The 22,472-nt window shown below is 38.5% G+C and overlaps 1 protein-coding gene across 2 annotated transcripts in view; it reads right to left on the minus strand.

Moving 5' to 3' along the window:
- Window positions 1-22,472, minus strand: part of luzp2 (leucine zipper protein 2) — a gene marked incomplete at its 5' end in the record, with an annotated part of 117,925 nt that overhangs the window by 92,979 nt on the left and 2,474 nt on the right. The window contains one exon of one of the 2 annotated variants that reach the window (XM_079874763.1): window positions 15,019-15,062. The exons of the other annotated variant lie outside the window; for it this stretch is intronic. Coding sequence (XP_079730889.1) covers window positions 15,019-15,062 — 44 coding nt within the window. The remainder of the gene's footprint in view (window positions 1-15,018; window positions 15,063-22,472) is intronic. 2 annotated transcript variants of the gene reach the window in all.

A 22,472-nucleotide genomic window follows, 5' to 3' on the forward strand; every position in this document is an offset into this window, starting at 1 on the left:
CTTCAAAATACTGCCTCATCAGACCGTCTATGGAGACAAGAAGGCATCAAGACAAGTTTGAATCTAATGTTCGCATTACATCCTGTCAGCTGAGATGCCTCCATCTGGTCGACTTCTTTGATCCTTCGCTGTCTATGATATCCCACAATCCTGAGCACAAGGGCGGAAAATTTAGTAAGGACGCTAGGGACACGTCCTACTCCCTACCAATATCCATCAACTACTGAATTGCATCTGAAATGGGTCATTCCATTAACATTACCTGTGAAGTAAATGCAATAGAAATCTGCACTTTTTCAAGGTCATGCATTTATTGCATGGACAGAGTAAGAACTTAAGAGTATAAAACAAACTGTTTGCTGAAATATCCACACAATTAAAAACAGTACTAAAATAAGACCGTATGGTTTATCCAATGCATTTGTATGTGCATGTGTTCGTTACTATAGCAACAGTTTGGTCCCGGTGTATTTTCTTTCAGATTCATTTATTCATTTTTAATATTAAACTAAAGAGATGTACAGTGTTATGAGGGTTTTTTTTTTTAGCTATGAATGTCTGTCATGATTTTATTATGATTCTATTGCAGAAAGCTAAAATGGAGACCTAATATTGTTGGTTTACATTATCAGAATTGTGTAATTATTGTCTACTAAACATACTGACATAACTCTCTTTAAGTTATGAGTGTGATGGATACCATATTTTTAAATAAAAAAAGGCTTTAGATAACAAGAAATTGTGGTCAAGAGTCTATCATAAGCCTGGAACACACCAAGCCGACGGTCGGCGGTCGGGCAGTTTTTGTGCGTCGGCCGACTACGTTTTCTCAGTGTGTTCCACACCGTCGGCTGGAATTGGTCCTCGTTGGCTTTTTTTCAGCCGATTCGACATGTTGAATCGGCGTCGGGCCCTCGGTGAAAGAGGGAACTCTGATTGGCTGTTCAGCTTAGTGAACGAGTCAGTGCACGAGAATAATAGCAAAACAGCGAGCAAAGAAGTCAAAACGGCACGAATAAAAAGCTGTTCTAGTGTCACGTCATCTTACCTGAGTGTTCCTTGGCGAATATTTCAATATTAACACGAGCGGAGTGGAATAAAGAAAGTGTTTAGCAGGATTGATATTCAAAACGGTAAGCACACACTGCTTTGTTTATGGTTTGTGTACCTGCAGCCTGCAGCGTCGGTTTCCCTTTTTGAATGATGAATATAGATGAATATATCTGCAGAAATAGACAGTTGTCTCATTTACACACAGGCGCAGAACGCGCATGCTAGCTGACAGTCGGCTGTAGTTCACTCGGTGTGTTCAGGTGCAGCTTTTTTTTCCTGACACAGGCGTCGCGAGGCGACAACATGCTCAGCTTTCATCAGTGCTAGTTCATCGGTGTTGGCTTGGTGTGTTCCAGGGTTTTAATGCAAAAATGGGTGGGGCACTGCTTTTATGTTTCCACCAATTTCAAAAACAAACCTACATCATTGCCTGTACTCGCGATTTGCCGATCGAAGGCCCTGATATAATTAAATGATTCAATGACTCACTCATAAAGACTTCACTTGCTTCATTACTGGATGAGTCAATGTTTTTGAACGAATTTCTTGAATGAATGATTCAATGACCAATACATTTTTAAGTCACTTGTCGCCACCTACTGGTGTAACGATGTAAACGATAAAATTGTTAATTGAAGCATGAAGTTACTTTCAAAAGATGATTCGCTCTATTTTGATTGCTTCTGCAAACATCAGTGTATAGATCCAATCTGTAAACTTTTATCCCAGTACTTCTGTGTTAATCTGAATTATTGTAACACAGAAATAATGATACTGTGTGGTTGAAAAAACTGTTTGTGAAGCGGTTTCATACATATTCATGACTGCTCTATCTGGGTGTCTTTGAATGTTCCGCTGTGATCGTCGAAAGTTTAATAGACATAGCCGATTCGCTGTCAATTTCGAATAAAACCATGTGGGTGTTTGAATCGAAATCGCAATCTTTCAACGATTAATAGTGTAGCTCTACTTAGGGGTAAAAAAAAGTTTGAAATACCTTTGCAGCGGCACTCCAGTCATCACAATTATTTATTTAGCACTTTATACAATAGATTGCTTTAAAGCAAGCAGATAAACGATAAACCAGAATGTTCATGTGTCAACTTATGTCTGATCTCGACGGACTGAACAGAAGAAATTAACTGGAGAAGAAATAAACTGGAGAAGAATTTCACGTCAAAGGAGGCGGAGCCTCAGAGCCACACCTACGTAATCGCCACCGACCAATAGTAGTTCGAAGGTGTTTACCAACTGGAAATGTTAACTTTGGCAAGCAGTTTCGAACTCCAGAAAATCCAAACAAATGTTAAAATTCGATCTAAATTGACTTCACACCAGTTTGTTCTTCGAATTTGCTTTTGAACCATATCGGGGCCTTGACTGAACGAATAAAGTCATCAGTGTCATCAATGATTCAATCTCTACCAAGAAATAAAAACTGGAGTCATTAAATATTCAAAATCTCATTTGAATTTGTTCTAGATCTTTAGATGTGATGGTTTTTTGCCTGGAAGCCAGTCTGAAATCAGTCATCATACAGCAGCACCTGTCTGACTGGGCAGCTGCCGTCTGTTTCCAGCACACCCTGGATTTGTGCCTTGGGCCCAGTCTGAAGCGCACACCTGATTCATGGCATCTCTCCTCATTTCTACAGGCAATCTTTTGACAGCCTAACTAGGCCACAGCAACAGATTGAGCCGTACCCCACAACCTCTTGTCATTTCATAATAATAAGTGCCGCTCGGCTTGGCAGAGCTCAAAACAAATCTTCACACATTACTGTATCATATGAGCCCTTGCCGAAATTGTTTTCAGGTTACGTATTTGTATGCAAGTCATTGACACGCATTGCATCCATGAGACAACTTCCAACGCATGCACTGCTGTAGCTTACAAAAACTCCAGTATTTTATTGAAACCGCAATAGTTCAAACTGAAAAGCGCGGTGCTTGCAACACCAATGTCATGGGTTCAACTTCCAAGAAAATGTACTACTTATGTCTGGAAACCAATTTAAATTCATTTGAATAAAAGCATGCAGGTTTCAGACACGTGACCAAGCAAAAAAGTATTCGAAAATCGGACAAAAAAACAAAATGTACAAGACTGTGTCCTTGACGGCTTTAATGGGGAAATAACTACAATCAAATGAAGCACTCCAAATGACAACTGAAATGCAATGATGGATAAATGTAAAACTATTTATTTTATATATAAACAATACACTGATGAGCCAATATCGTTGATCATCTCCTAAGGCGGCCATATTAAGGTCTGGACAGATTAGATGGTAAGTTCTCATAATCAGTGTGTTGGATGCAGGAATAAAGATCTGAGTGACTATGACTAGGCCAAATTGTTAAAGGCGAATGAGTCAGAGGATCTCTGAAGCGGCGAGGCTTGTGTGTTGCTCTCGGTCAGCAGAGGTGATGATTTCCCAGCAGTGTCTGAGGATGGACAAACTACAAACCAACAACAAGGTATTGGGCGCCCAAAGCTCATTGATGCACGAGGGCAACAAAGGCTATCCCGTCTGGTCCGAGCCAACAGAAGGTCTGTGGCACAAGTCACACAAAATTTTAACTCTTTCCCCACCAGAGTTTTTTTTTTTTTTTAAGTTGTCAGACAGGCCAGCATTTTTGATCATTTTTACAAAACTTTCATGGCACCCAGAATATTTTGTTGTAGGAATATCTGAACATGCAATATGTCAAAAGACATAAAGCCTGCTTTTAAACAAAAAAAGCGGTTTTATTCTAGCTTAATGCATTCTTTTTTATCAACACTTGTGGGTAAGCTTCATAAAATTAAAAAAAGCAACATTTTGAGCAAAAAGCTGAGAAAAATCACTGACAACACCCGGATTGGATTAAGAACGATGATCAAAACATAGATGGGGTGGATCGAGTCCATCAACACCCCCAAAGCTTCACAGTCCTGTAGCTCATCCTGGGTCAACATTTCATTCAGTAACATTAGGCAGTTTTGATTTATATACTGTTTAATGTTGATGATCGCGATATTTTATATATGCATCAGATTACATATGCTATCGTTCGTTTCTGCTTGTTTTTCGCCTGTGTTTTGATCCAGAGATTCTGTACTCTTTCCCCCTCCCATATAACAGTGAAAACATGGAATGCCGAAAAATTTTGTCTATGGCGGGGAAAGAGTTACTGATGGTTATGTGTAGGTTATGTGAGGAATGTGTCACAAAACTCAGTTCATCGCACTCTGCTGCCTATGATGACCCATATTCACCGTCGAAAGCGCATACAATGGACACACGAGTGTCGGAACTGGACCTTGGAGCAGTAGAAGGTTGCCTAATCCACACGTGGATGGCTGTTTTAATCAACACTGAAGATTTTACAGCTATGTTTAGGATATATTCTTGCGTCTTTGTAATATTGCGTCCAACATAATACCTGCCTGCAGCCGTTCAGGTGTATAAAGGTTGTTTATATTTTGTTATGCATTGTGTTTCTAGATCTATTAAAATGCTGTATGTATTTGTCTCAAACTCTAACAACTCAATACTACATAATATCTTATTGACTTGCGAGAAGGCCTTATGAATTCTCATTAAAAATTTCCAATTGAATTCTCTGCTCAAATGCAAACTTCTAACTCTGTATCACCAGATGTTGCCGCACTCCTTTGAGAAACCTAAATATGCCTCTGTGTGTGTGTGTGTGTGTTTGTGAGTGCGTTTGTATGTGCAGCAGATCATGCAGAAACTGGTCTCGCCCACATTGACATTCACCCCTGTGCGTCCCTGCTGTCATCCTGTCAGCATCGTCACAGCCGCGAGCCCAGCCGGGAGAGATCCCAGACAGACAAACGGGCAAATGGAAGCTGTGGACTTCAGCAACATAACAACGGCCTTTCACCAAAGGCCCTGCTGACCAGCATCCAGCACTATGTCAACCCTCACCACAGAAACCAACAGTTCCCACCACCCCTAGGGCTCACACTGTCAAACAATGGCACAAAAGCCCATACAAACAGCCATAACGGGCACATAAAAGTGGCCCCAGAAAGCGTTTGGACACTTCAGTCACAGTTAATGAATGTCTTTGCTTTATTTCATAAAATAAAACAAAAAGGCATTTATAAAAATAAAAATAAATAAAAAATTGCATAAACAAACCTGGGTCAAAGATGTGACGTTCCAACTTGACCAAGCTATCTATTATCTTTTAATTTATTAACAAAATACATGGAATTTATACATAGAATGGCATGAATAATTCAAATTAATTCTGATTTTTTTTTTGGGGGGGGGGGGGGCATAAAGTCAAAAATGTCAGGGTGAGAACTGATATCAATAAAAGAAACCTTCCTTAAAAGATCAAAACTATTGAAAAGAAAAGCTTATTTTAAGCAGTTTGGCATAATTGTTTAATTATTTCTTAGGATTAAATATAATATAATATAATATATCTTTTGAACAGTAGCCGAAGTGTCCAAATACTTTTTTGGCACAACTGTATGTACCACTGTGGAAAAACATGTGGCACAAACAAGGCTAGACAGATGCAAGTACACAAACACACACTGTGCTATTGACAAATCCAATGATAAAGACATTGCTAAAGCCAGACACACCTGAGAGCTTTTCCATTACCAAGCCCTGTTATACTTCACAGTTTAAATTCAACACACAGAACAGAAATTAGTTGGTGGCATATCAGGGCACTGCCAATAACACGCCTTCAAAGAGCCACTCTTCACAGCAAAACTCCTGTTGAGCAGAACTGCAAAAACATCATTTCTCAGAAAAGTTTGGAACCAAATGAGGCATTTGATTTAACATTCCAGCTCATATCTCAACACTTAACACCAGCCGAGCGCAGCTCTCACGCTGAGCGTGTGCTTACAATCCCATAAACAACTGCTTAGATTTGCTGCTCTGCTCAGTGCCATTTTGTCGCTCGATCCAGCATTTTATTTGCAGAGAATAAACAAAGAAATTCGCTCTGCAGCACAGAGCCTGGTGTGGCGGAAATAGACCTTGCGAGTCCACCCTAAAAAAAGGAAAAACAAACCCAGAGAAATGAAATATCGGCCCAACAGATAATGTTCCCCTGCAGCATTATTGGCTGGGTATTTTATCAGTTTTTGCTTGAGAGACATCGGTGGCAAAATACTCGCTCTTCACTGACGCACACGCGGGGGGGTTGGGGAGGAGGGTGCTTATCAGAGAGAGGTGTCAGGGCAAAACATTGCACCGCACTGGATAGATACAGCGCTAATGCAAGCAGCTTTCCTGTCAGAGGAGATGGAGGCAGACACAGAATATGCTTGGTGAGGGAGATTAGATAAAATAACGGGATCCATCCCCGTGTCGTCCGGGGTGTAGCGGGTATCCTGATAAGGGATTCAGATTTATGTAGGGAGCGAGCCAAAGGAGCAAATATGACATTTTGGAAATGAAATAAGGCGGAGAAAATAGACAGATTTAAAGGTTGAAGCAGTGGGGGTTAACGTAAGCCTGAGAACAAAAGATAGCCACGTAAGGGTGATACCCTGGCTGTTATACAATGTATGACATCAAAATCAATTTTCTGTCGCATTTCTTTCCAGCCATCGTGAAAAGGGAAAGGCCTCTGTGCCAGATTCTCCTCAACAGCTTCGTGGATCTATATGATCTAAACACCTGCACTGTTACTTAGGCTGTCAAAAGTTAGATTTATTGACATGATCAATCAAATAAACCGCATATATCAATATTTGCTGGGGATAATTCAAATTAATTGTGGCAGAATAGACAGAAAGTGGATTTTGAAGTCAACATACAGTATTATCTTCTTCTGATGTGGTCAGAACTGTACAGAAATACACTGACAAGAGTTGCCTGCGATATTTATTGGCACCGCAACACCACTAAATTTACAGCGCAAACAGTGTAGTGCAATTCCAGAATGATTGGACTTCTTGTTTCGCAGTATGTTTTTCAAAAAACTGAAACAAGAAGTCCTATTCCTGAAGAAATTACCCTAATGAGCTAGTTCTCTTTAGTGAATCGAGCATATACAGCAAAACATGTGAAGTCCAACACCTGAAGGAATGATTCTAATGAGTCTTTTGAGTGAATCAAAAAAATACTGCAAACATGTGAAGTCCGATTCCCTAATGAGCTGGTTCTTTTGAGCGAATCAAACACATACAGTAAAACAAGTGAAGTCCGATTCCTGACAGAATTACTCTAATGAGCAGGTTATTTTAAGTGAATCAAAAACATACCGCAAAACCAAAGCAGTCCAAGTTCCCGAACAAATGAATATGAGCTAATTATTTTTAGTGCATCAAAAACATACCGCAAAACAAGTCCGACACCTGAACGAATGCGTCTACTGAGCCGGATCTTTTTAGTGAATCAAACACATTCCGTTTACAACTAACTGTGAAGAATTTTAATTAATACTTTAGTTTGCTGTACTGTTATTTAATCCAAAGTCAAAGCCAATTTTTAATTGCATTTATGTCAAATATTTATTCCTTACAAGTCCTAAAGAATAGTTTAGACCTGGCACCATTCTGTAAATTCTTTTGAATTGCTCTGAAAACTATGAAAATAACATACAGGCCAGGGGTCACTATTAATTGAATTCACTTTATTTATTTTTCTATTAAATGAGCGCTTTAAAATAACAGCCCTAACCGCTACGCTTTGAAGTTTCTTCCCAAAACCCATGAGATTCCGGTTACGGGCCCCTCGATCATTCAACACAAATGCAGGCTCCCTCCGGCCCTGGGCCATCCTCCTTTCATGATCAGAGCCATAGATTTGTAGCATGTATTATTCATCAAGTTATCTTTTGTACATGTCTGACCAAGTCTTTCCTTGCACACTTTAATCTGAGTAATCACTAGTGAGTTACGCATCTCTGCTCTTTCTTTTCGGTTCCATGGGGGACCAATTACAGGCTATTAAGGGAGAGAGACAAGACAAAGCCACGACGAGGCGGGGACAGAGATACAATCGTGATTTATAAGAAGCTTTCATGGTGCGACGGCTGCTTGACAAACACCCGGATATAGTTTGTTGTTGCTTCTACCATCTTTTCCTTCTTAAATTATTCATGCTGCTCCACTAAAAATTGGTAACATAAATAGAGGCATCAGAGCCAAGCCATTACACCACACCCAACCAGACCGATCCTGAGAGAGGACTCGAGAGCCGGGAAACAAATTTCTGCTGTCTTCTTAGAAAAACAGCTCAGGGTGTGAAGAATCGGAAAGCTCTTATTATTTCACTCTCCGTTTGGATCACCCTAATGCTGGAACTAATGCAAGCGGAGAATTAACGTGCATTAGTTCCACTGAAAGATAGAAACTAAAAGCACAATGTTTTTTTATTTTACAGACATCATTTGTTTCAGAGTAATTTACCCCGAGAGACTGTGAAAAACATTGGAAACATCTAATAAACGTAAGTCCATATATCTTTGACTTCAGTTTGTCTTCTCAATCAGCTAATGCTTTCCAACATCTTGGCTTAATGCACGCAACTTTGCAGATGCTAGAGGACGTCGCTTGAAAAGGGGCTAAAGAGTTTCCGGCTTAAATAATTCAGAGGGTTCTTTAAGCGTCAGTTAGTCGATCATTCTGAATGTCCCCTTTGTCCTTTTCAAGTAAAACCGTGTGGCATCCTTGCAAACCGCTCATGTCATTGCATTGCAGTGTTGTTACCCTCGATACCGTGGAGAGAGAAAAAGCCTCATCCGCTCCCTGGACTCTGATCAACCTTGGTGACAAGATTGATGGCTGAATAAAACTCACAAACGACCGGACATTTTTGGACTCTCATCCGCCCTAGATGCCCAAACGACAATACATGCACATACATAAACACACACACACACACACACACACAATTTCCCCCTCCGGCCTTGTCCTGACACACCTCAGGTCGCAAAGCTGCTGGGAGATTCAAGTTTGACTGACAGGCAGCCATTTTTCTTTCGAGGGGGTGTCAAGGTTACTTTCCTTTTCCTCTGTCTACAGCATGCACAAAGTTCAAAATAAAAAAAGACAGACAGATCCGCAGGGTCCTGCCGAGAGATATGACTTTACAATCAGGACTTTATAATCAAAGCTCGGGATCAGACAGAACAGGGCAGGGAATACTGCATGCTAAACCGCTTTATCAGAAAAGTTTTATTTTCTGACAAATGTCACTTTAGATTCACAGCACTGATTCTCGAGTTCTGGGACAAAACGGCAACCACACTGGAAAAAAACAAAGGTTTGTGTGGAAAGGATCAGAATGCTCTGAGGCATTCACCTGTGTTTAGGTGCAATCTCTTGCCGTTTCTCTTGTCTCACAAAACGAGTTTTCCCCTGCCTATAACTCTTTATGGGTCAACACTGCTACATCAATACATATTGACCAATTCCCTTCAAAGATGGGTTTCATTTAGACCACAGGACGGTTTCAAACTGATTTTTAGCTCCATCTATTCCCATATATTGTACACCACACATGTCTATTAAATTCAATAGGCAGTTTTTGTTGTTGCCAAATATAGAAGCTTCTTTAAATGCAAAATAATTTCTTGATAATTTGTGTGACGGAATTGGCATATGGTTTGCTATAAATCACAATTTTCTTTTAATTATGCAACTCTACAGAGCCTGTATAATGTTATTCATTAGTATTCCTGATTATTTATATTTATATATATTTATCATCTATATATATACACAGTATATATATATATATATATATATATATATATATATCATCTGTTCATCAATTATGCTGTTCATACATATATACATGCATAGTAAATATCTGGTGTGTTTACAAGTAGGGAAATATCTGTGAATTTTACATATGTATAATAGTTACGTTTTCTACATATTTTTAAAACAGAAAAAGAAAAAGAAATGTAAACATGCATTTATCTACCCTACACACACAATTGTGTGTCCATTTGTCTCAAATACAGTCTATCATAACCCTTATTGATCCTTACAGTCATGATCATTTATGTTATAGAGAGAATTTTAAACAAGAGGACTGTTCTTATTGCATGTGTTTAATATAATGTAATGTGTGCAAGATTCAATTTAAGACCTTTTGAGATAATGATGAAAAATGTAAATGGATTTCAGAAAATCTATATAATGTTTTAATGGTGTATTGTTTCAATTATTGTAAAATAATGTTCTCCGGAATATATAGATGATCTAAGCAATTGCGTCTCAAGATATATGCTAAATTACACAGCAACCATGCAGTACATTAGCAATTAAGTCAATTATTTAAGGACCTTAAATATTTCATGGGGAAAAAAACATGAGTTTAATGCTTTAAAGGCAGACTGATTCATTCATATATTGTGACCTTAATATGTTGAGTCTGGCAATACCTTTCCTTCAAATCCTTCTAAGAAACATGTATAAATGTAGCACACCTAGTCCAGGGAAAACAGGACAAACAAAGTGCATTCTGTCCCGGGGTTATTCTGTTTTAGCAGCGGTCTCTCTGCCTCTATCTGTCCATGAACTTTGAGTTCATCTAAAATGTAAATCATCTCAGTACCCAGAAAATACTAAAGAGAAAAAAATAAGGAGAGAACAAAAACGACAAGGAGAGTCTTGAGAAGTTGACCCTGAGAGGATGAGAAAAGAAGACAGGAAGAATGAATTGCCTCATCAATGCTTCCATCTCTAAGAACTCTCTTATTAAAAGAAAAAGCAGCAGCCTGAACCAAGGCCAAGCTTTGCTGTGCGCCTTTTATGAGATCAGATGAATGTTCGGTTCATGGAAATTGACAATCATGCTGTTCACCAAAACATCTGGCTTGCAAAATCTCTGCCTTAACTTCCCAGTAACCATCAATTCCTTGGTGCTTTCATTTTTATCTCAATTAGAAATGTCAGCAGGGAAACAATTTTGGTAGGGTTATCTATATTCATTTAACCAAGTGAAAAGGCTTCCCGTTTACAAATAAACAGCCTTCCACTCGGCTTTAATTAGGTATGGATGTGTTTGGTACTAGAAAATGTTTCTCACCAGGGATGGGAATCAAAGTATATAACAGTTCTGGTTCTGAATCCAGTTCGGTTTAATGAATACATATTTGGAAATGAAATGCAATTTCATTTCCAAATGATGAAAAATATCAGTAATAAATATTTTCATTTAAACCATTTAGGTGTGCTTACATAGACTTTTTAGTAACTTTCCAGTCATTTTAGAGGCTGCATAAATGTTATCCAACAACTGGCTTCATATATTAAACGACAATACTACAACATACTCACATATTTCACTAATTTACTATTAAAAACTCGAATTAAAATGTGTAAAAACGTCTTATTAGTTGTGTATGTTGACTCAAATGAAACAAACTAAAACAAGCCAACTGGTCACAATGTATGTCTTTGATTCACCCCAAAAAAATTAGTTTTGACTCCCATTTGTTTGGGAGTCACTGCTTCAGGCTGCATCCGAAAACAATACTCAATAAAAAACAGTATGTGACAAAATAAGTATGTCTGAATTCACAGCACACACAGTGCTGGCAAAAAGTCCCCGGATGACCTCCTACTTGCGGTGAGATTCTGATGGACACTTCACTATCCCATGAGGCCACGGGAGAGGCTTTGTGAATGACAGTTAAGTGACGAAACTGACGCTGGTAGGTCACATGATAATGCCAACACGGCGAATGTATGTCCGGATTACATTCATAAACACATTAATACTATATAGAACATACTTTTTTAGCGGTCACAAAGTAATATCTTGTTCAAAATAAGCACCTACTCAAGAGAGTTTTCAATTTTGAAAGCAGCAACACTGTTTTTGATTCACTAAAAAGCTGCCCATAATTTGTTTGGACTACACTGGTCTTATTTGCGCTGTAGATTCAATTGTGATTGAGTATTCCATCCACATCGGCAGAACCCTACAAGTATGTGATCCAAACGAACGCCGGTATTTTTTACAAAATGGAACGGCTTCTGAATAACAGGTTCTGGGTTCTTTTCAGGGCAAGTTGGAGGGTTTGTGAGCTGTCTTAAACTGTATGTTTTTGACAGTTCAATTTACTCCTATGGCGACAAGAACCAGACATGCTTGAATGTCTGCGTAACAAACGCAGAACACCCAATGCAATACTTCACACCACTCACTTCCTGTGGGCATTAATTTGAAGCAAAAGCACAGTGTGGCGCTCCCTGTCCCTCTATTTAAACAGCTCAACCGTCAGCCTCTCTCACCCACTCTATCATATGAAGCCCAGCTGATGTAGGGTTTCAAACTTCTACCACTGGGAAAGGCATATTCATCCACTCTCTTTGTTTGGCAAATCTCCTGTGGCCATGCTCTCCCTCCTCCTCGGAAACAGTTCCCGCTGCTTGCTTATTTATATGTCCCTTACAATCCTATTAGAGTGTTTATAAGACACGGCTTTATGATTTCTGCTATAATTCCGCTAAGAGGTTTTGCATATTCATTCATGTCCTTTCAAAGTGGCACGCAAAGAATTATCATATTATGAAGTTGACCAAGAAATACAAAAGGTTATGATGCACACCCTCCTCTATACATTAAAGGGCTAGTTCACCCCAAAATGAAAATTCTGTCATTAACAAAAGATATTTTTGATTAAATCTGAGAGTTTTCTGTCCCTCCATTGGCAGCTACGCAACTACCACTTTGACGCTTCAAAAAGTTCATAAAAACATCGTAAAAGTAATCCATATGAATTGGTTTAGTCCAAATCAGATATGAACAGATTGAATTTGGGGTTTTTATTCACATATACACATTCATCAAGTCACACATCAGTTGTGCTAAACGGAAACTCAAGCATTTTCCCTTATCGTGCGAGAACTAGGGATGCGAAGGCGAGGACATTTTCCCATTGGTTAATCGACGTGTGACAACACCGGTAATACCGGTTTCCCTGTCTTCCACCTCGCTTTTAAATCGAATTAGCAGCAATTAGGGGGCAGCAATTGCTTGAATGCTGGGTTCATTATTATCCTTAAAGCTACACTGTGTAATTTTTTTTGTTGATTCTTAGCAAAAAACACTTAGTTCTTTCAAAAATATATGTGCTCATTAATGTATATTTACTTCTTTCAAGTAATAAAGTATTCTCGTAAGTTTATAATCTGCCATTGAAAGTACATACGGGTGTGGGGTTCGAATGCCGGTCGCCATGTTGCCCCTCCATCTTGAGACTACATCAGCCAAAGAGGGACATACCTGTAAATTCAAGCTTCGCCTTTCGCGCTTCACACTCAGTGACACAGAGACGAATGCGAGGGGGAGATTACTCGCGACTGCCGGCAGATTTGAAAGATTGCTGATGGAGGATCACGCCTATTTTCGAGGACATGTAGCAGAGTATAAAGAGAGAATTAAAACGTCAACGCGACAGGCAAATCAGCAAGACCAAAGTCAATACTGGAGTAACTTTTCCCAGATGGAAAGAGCTCATGATGAGCAAAGATTTTAAAACGGACGCCGAAGTTGCCTGCTTTCTTTCAGCCTATTTGTGTAAATTCGAAGTGTTATAGTTGCTTGTCTAACCATAGCTTGGTTGTGCATAACACCAGAACGACCTCTAGTATAACTTGCGTTACTTTTCCTCGCGTCAATGGTGAAAAAGTATTGTTTACCTTGTAACATAAATCTGTGCTGCAACGGATCACAGGTGATGAATAGTTTTAAAGGCGCAATTGGACGAAGTCGAACTGGAAGCCATGTTAATCTTGGAATAATACGGCCACCGTAGGAGTTAAAACGCCCTCGAAATTAAAAGGAACAGAAACTAATATTCACTGGGTAGTCATATACAATTTCACCGCTAGATGGGGGAAAATATCACACAGTGTAGCTTTAATGAAAAACACAACAACAAAACAGTATAAAATTTGACATTTCGCTTTAAATCTTCCGCCATCATCTTGTCAGTCAGCTCACCTCACTCTCGCCATGTGATTAATGAAATCTGACTCCTGCTGCTGATCTGTGCTGCGACTCTCGATTAGCTCACGCTGAATTGAGCAGACGCATTCAGTTTTTAAAATGAACTGTCTGTACTCTAACTAAACTAAATTATTTGTATTACTGTAAAAAAAAAACAAAAAAAAACAAAATGACGGTGGGGAGCAGTGCCACGACTATTGCAGCAAGACTAGTGAGAACCAATGAGGTGCATTCTTGTGTTACGCAGCACGTTTGAGCTTCTACAAGAACCAATGAGGTTCATTCTCGTGTGTCAAGCAGGTTCGGTTGAGCTTCTGTTTATGTTTGCTGATCAATCCGACCTCATCTGCATGTCTGTTTGCATAGCCTACTAACCAATGTTGGACTTCAAAAATGAGAGGGCAAAGTTTGTATTTGATTTTGTCCGCATTACTTTATGAAATCCTTTCCTTTGACCACTGAAAAACAAAAGCAATAGCCTCCTCCAGTGAGTTTTTATGTGTTGCCGTGTGTTCGCTGAGGTTGCTATATGTTCTCTCAGACCAGCACCGCTCCTTATGCGGATACACATCTACCGACATACAGTACTGTAACGATACTGATAAAAATGTGTTATATATCACACAAAATTTGAACCCGGGAACCTTTGCACTCACAGCAAAATCGTACTTACTTCAAATCCAGCAAACCTTTAAAGTGCAAGATAAAAAGCTGATGTTATCAAATGAAAAAAATGTCACTAGCTCACTGGAGCAAATTTTGAGTTCATCAGAAAGAAACGATGTAAACCACAACTCCATTAAATATGCTATTAAAAGATATTGTATAAGATATGATATTATATGCATTCTTTGCATTTAGTTTCTAATCATAATATTAAATAATAAACTGTCGACATTCCGATTTGACTTGGAAATTACCAAATGCCATAATAAAACCCCATCTCGAGATCACAAACTATTTATATGTTAAAAGAGAATAAACTTTTGTTTAAACATACATACTGTCTGTCTGGTATTTTTTCCTCGATGGCAAGTTGGCACAAATGCTATAAAACAGAAGCCAGTTAGAACAGAACATGAATTTAACATCCTACAATTACATTATGTGTGACTGTTCACTGTATAAAACAATGTTTATATGTCTTTTTTGTCTTTGTTCCAATGTAAATTTGTTCCACCGTAGCAATGTTTACATGATTTCTGGGTTAAATGCTCACGGAACACGTTTACATTATGCTTTGGACAATCAACATTCAACCAATACTATAATAGGTTTGGATGTTTTACATAGCCTACTTTTTTAATGAAATCCAGGTGCTTTAATTAGTTTTATATTTGTCGTGGCAGAGCAAAGTTCTGTTTATTGCTAATTTACTTTGTGACTGTTTGACATCCTGCTCGGTTGCCATGGCATTCTGATTACGGTATGCCTCTCGAATTTCAATTTTCACTCTCTGTCAAGACAAGAGCTCAGGACAACACCTCTCTCCACTAACCTCCAATCTACCCCCATCTGCATGCATATCCTCACACTTATGACATTGTCTGTGCATTCAGAACATCTCAGGAGAACCTCTCTTTCTGATTGGCTTATCTCATCAAAGCCACCGTTCCACTTCAAACATCACACTTGCATAAAGAATATGGTTGATCCTACCGCAGAAAACAGTAAGTGCTAAAAAACAATCTATATTTTATTAATGCATACTAGGTAGGCCAAGCTAAATAGTAATGCCATTTTTGACTTCACACAATAAAGCAATATTACAGATTCAAGTCAACATGATTTGGCATAATGGTTAAAAACAAGGTTATGGTAATTTTTGGAGGATTTTAAAGCATAAATGTGAAGCTTATTATTTTATAAAAGCACTAACATCAAAGGGATAATTCAACCAAAAATGAAAATTTGCTGATAACTTATTCGCCCATCCAAGATGTAGGTGAGTTTTTCTCCAGAAGAACAGTAAAGACGATTTTTAGCTGAAACCGTGGTCCTTGGTGATTCGTATAATGCAAATCAATGTTTACCGTCACTTTGGGAGTAAAAAAAAAACAAGCATTCCTGTCATGACAACTCTCTGAGTGTTTGGCATGGTAATGGATTATCCAAATTGACAGAGTGTGTTAAAGATATAAAAGATTGGATGACGCGTAATTTTCTTTTATTAAATCCAGACAAGACAGAGGTAATACTTATCGGTTCAAAAAACCGCCCACAAAACCTCTTACAATACAACTTTAACATCGTAGGATGTCCTGTTACTTTATCCTCTACAGTAAAAGACCTGGGTGTTATACTCGACTGTAACCTGTCTTCAAAAAAAAATCATATTTCATATGTTACAAAAACAGCCTTTTTCCACCTTAGAAACATTGCTAAGCTATGTAATATCCTATCAGTTTCTGACGCAGAAAAGCTAGTTCATGCATTTATGACCTCGAGACTAGATTACTGTAATGCTTTATTAGCTGGTTGTCCTGCATCCTCAATAAACAAGCTACAGTTAGTCCAAAATGCAACCACTAGAGTTCTTACTAGATCAAGAAAATATGATCATATAACACCGATTTTATCATCACTGCATTGGTTACCTATAAAGTCCCGTATTAATTACAAGGTATTGCTACTGACTTATAAAGCCCTAAACGGCTTAGCTCCAGTCTATTTAACGGATCTTCTATCGCCCTATAATCCATCGCGCTCTTTAAGATCACTAAATTCGAGGCTTTTGGTCATACCTAGGATATCCAGATCCACCAAAGGAGGGAGAGCATTTTCACATTTAGCTCCAAAACTCTGGAATAGCCTTCCTGATACTGTTGCTCAGACTCGCTCTCCCAGTTTAAAACTAGATTAAAGAAGCATCTTTTCGGCCAGGCATTCATATAATATTTTTAATCTTACAGTTCAAACTACAATCCGGCCTCTAGTTCATAAATGCCAGAGGAGAACTGGCCCCCAACTGAGCCTGGGTTCTCCCAAGGTTTTTTTTTCTCCATTAGGTCACCTGATGGAGTTTTAGGACACCATTAGGTCACTTGATGGAGTTTTTCGGTTCCTTGCCACTGTTGCCTTTGGCTTGCTCAGTTGGGGATATTTTGGGGATATTTAATTTAATTTTATCAATCAATAAATTCCACTAGAAACAAAATTTTAATTTAATACTGTGAAGCTGCTTTGATACAATCTGTATTGTGAAAAGCGCTATACAAATATACTTGACTTGACTTGACAATGTTGATATATTTGGTCTTGGCAGATAAGATCTGCTACAATGCTAAGCAAGTACTGCTCTCTACAGCTAATACACACACGACACGCTGCTGTGAGCAAGTAAGACATGCTGCTACTGTACAATATAGTGTACATGAATTACCAGCCCGTTCTCATCCCAAGGCGTCATATACTGATGCTTTTGACATTTCGTCTACATCGAACGCACATGGCACCCTTTAGCGTCAATATGAGACGCAGATAGATATGGGCCAGAAGGCGCCTCCTAGTCGTCTAACCCTAACCCTACCCCAGACCTAAACCTACCCATAACCGAACAAAGCTCTGTGCGTGTCATATTGACGCTAAAGGGTGCCATGTGCGTTCGATGTAGACGAAATGTCAAAAGCGTCAGTATATGACGCCCTAGGATGAGAATGCGTTGGAATGACCTGTAGCAGATGGTGGAGCTGGGGAAGGTGAAGGGTTTCTGAAAGCATGCTGCACTGCTAAGGCAAATGCTAACCAAGTATTTGAAGGTTGAGCTGCGAGCTCATTGGCTACTGATCCAGCAGGCAGATGTGCCCTATAGATAACGATGTGATTGCCTGCACCATTGAGTTTCATTACAGAACTTTGTATATACAGTCAAAACAAAATGAATACCCGTGGCTTCTGACGATATATTGGGGTCTTATGAAACGAATCGACTGCGGAACACATTCAGTCAAGCCGGTCGAACGAAAATATTACGATATCTACGGTAATCTGCAGTCTGTGCAAAAATACGAGATTTGAGGTGTTTTTCACTCGGCGAGTCTTCAGCAATACCCGCCTTTCAATTAAATAACACCAAAGCCTCTTAAAGAAAATATGTTCTTCAGAAAAAAAATTAAAACAACTTAAGAATATTTTCCAAATTGCACTTAGGAACATTCTTATAAACTTCTTAGAATTTATCTTAAGAATTTTCTTAACTTCTTTCTTAAGAAGATATTCATGAACCTTGCCCCAGTTTCTTGAACATCATTTTGCTTCATAAGACCTCAACAAGTCGTCAGAAGCCACGGTATTAATTTTGTTTTGGCTGTATATGTTTTTGGACTCCAAAGTGATGACAAACATTGACTTGCATTTTACGAATCACCAAGGACCACGGGTTCATCTAAAAATCTTCTTTACTGTTCAGCTGAAGAAAACAAGCCACCTCTTGGATGGCCTGATTGTGAATAAATTAACAGCAAATTTTCATTTTTGGGAGAACGATTCCTTTAATTCTTCTATTCTGTTTTTACAGTTGCTTTAGTGCTTAAAGCATTACGTTGTCATGATGACGAAGTTTGAAATTGGATATAACTTTAAACAGAAGGTTATTTAGCAAGCATATTTCACGCTAAAATGAAGTTAACACACATAGGCCTGGTTTCACAAACAGGGCTTAGATCACAGATAGGATTTAGTTCAATTAGGGCATTTAAGTAGCTTTTATAAATGTGCCTTAAGAAAAAAATATTACTGGTTGCATCTTGAGACAAAACAATGGCACTGACATATTTTAAGTTATGTTAGTGCAAGTTGCTATCAGTTAGAACAACTCAAATATGTATTTTAGTCTAGACTGGCTTAAGCCTTGTCTGTGAATCTGGACAATATTGTGCAAGTCTTGTAGTTATACAATTAAAACAGTGAACATTTTAATGTTTACAAATTGGCCCCATTCGCTTCCATTGTAAGTGTCTCACTGTAACCCTGATTTTTAAATAAAGGAGTAAATAATGAAGAAGGGATAATTAACATTATTGCAAAATTGTGGACTGAGCTTAACTGAACCCAAAATATTCCTTTAATATACATAAATCATGCTCCTTCAGCTGGGTAAAACATGAATTAAAGTAATCTCAAAGCATAATGCTAAAATGTAATCAGAATTTCTAATAGAGATCTCCCAGTGCACATAACAGATGTGACTTGGGGAGAGAAAGAGGTCTGTAAGGTGGCTGCTATGCATCACGCAGGTGAGCACAGAATAATGTTGGACCTCTTCCATTTACTACTCACGATGCCAAGCACTCTGGGCGCGGTCACGCATGGGCACCTCTGGATCTGCCAACAAATCTGTTCTATTCTCCAGCCTGGCACATGCTCTTCTCCACTCTGAACGCAAGATATACTGTAGCCATGGCAGTTTCTTATTCTTTAGAATCTATCAGTGACATACAGGGAGAGGCTGTCAGATTAAAGCGATTGCGTCAGGATGGATATTTTGAGAACATTTTCAGATTTCAGAGGTTTAACCCCCCCATGATGCTGCCGAGGAAGATAAGGGGGAAAAAAAAGGGAGCAAAAGAAACATTTCTTCTCAAACCACTAAAAAAGTTTCAATCGCATGCAACTGGGTTAACCTGAATTAGAAACTACATTGTCTTAGTTTACCAAAAGAATGACGCACAAAGCAACATGTCATTCTCACTACTAAACAATTCGCACAAAAGCGAGAAAAGCGCATGAACGTCACTCATCAGCGTGTTCACTGCAAATCCTGCTAGTACACTCGCAGACGAGAGCGACTCCTATCAAGGGAACAATCGTGGTTGCCATGGCAACCATAAAGCATCATTCAAGGTCATTATTCACACAAAAGCAAGAATGGAATATTTTATCGCATCCCAGTAGCCAGAGCGCAAGGATATCAGCGGGAATGTTCAAGCCATTAAAACCATGATTTATGGGTAATGATCGAGCACGGCTACGAGACATATGACCCCCTCCCACCAGCCACCATGACATCGATCCGCACGCACAATGAGTTTGTCTTCCCAGTCATTTTCCGACATGACACCGCCGCCTCTGAGGCTTTGCCTGATAAAAACAAAAGATGCAGGCTTCTGCAGGGGAGAGAAAAGCGCACATGAGCAATCACATGACTTGATCTAGGTTTAAAATGGGAGTTCCCAACCTTTCGTCTTACATTTATACCTTGGCAAACGCTCTTTTTGACATTTCAGTCACTTCACTGGAGGCAAAGTTTTGGCAGAAGAGGCTGCCACGGTTCCCTACATCAAAGTTGGAGTCATCAGAGAGAGAGACTGCGATCCTGAGGGAGACGCTGCAGGCATGCGAGCGGAACTGAAAAGCACTGACAGTTGTAACAGTGAACTAAGCCACTTGAGCCGGGAAACCAAAACCCAGAGCCACAATATAGAGGATGTGATAAAGAGACGTTTAACAACTTATCCGAGCAGATGGGAAAACTTTTTACTGTCATATTCTGGAATTGTTCATTCAAACAAAGGCATAAAAGAAAGTGTTAAAGGGGAAGGTCATTTAAAAATGTAAATTATGTCATCACTTATTCCTTTCATTTTGTGTAACACATAAGAAGACATTTTAAAATGTCTCAATGATTCAGTTTTCATATGTAAGTCATTGAGGTCCAGAGCTGTTTTATACCCCACTGACTTTCAGTAAAAGTACAAAAACATTCTTCAAAACATTTTGTCTTCTATACAACAAATGCATACAGGATTGAAAATGGATGAATAAATGACAATTGAATTTTCAGGTTTTTTTGGGTGAACATAAACCGGACAAAATTTTAAGGTCTGTGAGGTTTTTAAATGTTTTTCAAAGAAGTTTCTTACATTTATAATACACTAAAATACACTAAAAGCAGTAATATTGTGAAATATTATTACAATATAAAAAAGGTTACACGTTACTACATACTATCGTATTAAAGGTAAATTATGCATAATTACAAGTAACTAACCCTAACCCACATAATTAATATTACTTAGTACTTATTGAGCAAGTACAATGTAACAACGTCACCTTAAAACAAAGTGTAACCAAAATATATTTTCATATTTCAATATATTTTGATTTATTTCTTTGACTTTTTAGCATCATAACTCCAGTCTTCAGTGTCACATGATCCTTCAGAAATCATTCTAATATGATGATTTGCTGCTCAAGAAACATTTCTTAATATTATCAGTGTTGAAAACAGCTGTGCTGCTTAATATTTTTGTGGAAATCACGATCTATAACTGTGCTGAATATAAATTGAATGGTAGTGTGTGTGTGTGTGTGTGTGTGTGTGTGTGTGTGTGTGTGTGTGTGTGTGTGTGTGTGTGTGTGTGTGTGTGTGTGTGCGCGCATGTATATAAACTGTACTTTTAAATATAAAGAAATGAATAGAGCTATCTGTGTTAATAGCTATGTAAAACCTTTTTTAAAAAGAAAATAAATGACTGACCTGATGCAATATTCACAAGGTACAAGAATTCTGTGAGAAGTGTGTGGCCTTGTATGAATGCATAAACAATTCTGAAACATACAGTGATGTATTACCAAAGCAATGATGTATGGAGCGTAACACGCACACACAGCAATTCTTATGCAAACCTATGGGGGTGAAAATGTATACATGCAGGAATAGTCATTTTCTTTTACTGTTCGAGATTTACTATGTTTTATGAGTGTGTGGCAAGGTCATGGTTACCCTTTCAAATGAAGTTCCCAATTCATTCATCAGCCATAGCCTGACCTATTCATCATCCAAGTGCACAGGCATGCCATGCACATGTAGCGGTGGAAGAATTCAATTACTTCAAATAAGCAACACCTCATTTCATCTATAGCCATTTTTGCGCTACTTAAGAGGCTCTGATGAAATCGCTCAGTACAGTTCTGTTTGGAGTAGGTTTCCCCAAACATCAAATGCTTATGCAGCATAATGTAATCATCTCTCTGTATAAAATGCTGAATAGTACAGCTTTGCTGATTTATACATGTGTAGTTCAATACACTTGTCTGTTGAGCTTTGCAGACCAGTAAGCAGAATTGATGAAATGTTGGTGTAAATTGTGAGAAAGCGTTTTTGCTGTTGGCGTGAGAGCGGTTTACTGCTGAGCAGGGATTCTGGATATCTAAATGAGAGCCACGCAAACATATTTTATGACCACGTTTTACACCAAAGTATCTGAAGGAAGTCGTTTAAAAATTTAAGGAAACATCAAAAAATGTAGCTCTACACTCTTAAAATTTAAAAACTAAAATTTCTATACTTATAATAAGTGGGAATGAATGATAGATACTATGAGTTCTACATGTTTTATGCACTACAAAACTCTTTTAATGCTTGATATTTTATGTGCTATTTCTCTCCGAGTCCATGATCTTTGAAAAGGTAAAACTGGCCAAAAGTGACAGACTCATCTTCATCTTATACCCACAA

The sequence above is a fragment of the Squalius cephalus genome (assembly GCF_949319135.1).
Source record: "Squalius cephalus genome assembly, chromosome: 6".
Classification (NCBI taxonomy): Eukaryota; Metazoa; Chordata; class Actinopteri; order Cypriniformes; family Leuciscidae; genus Squalius; species Squalius cephalus.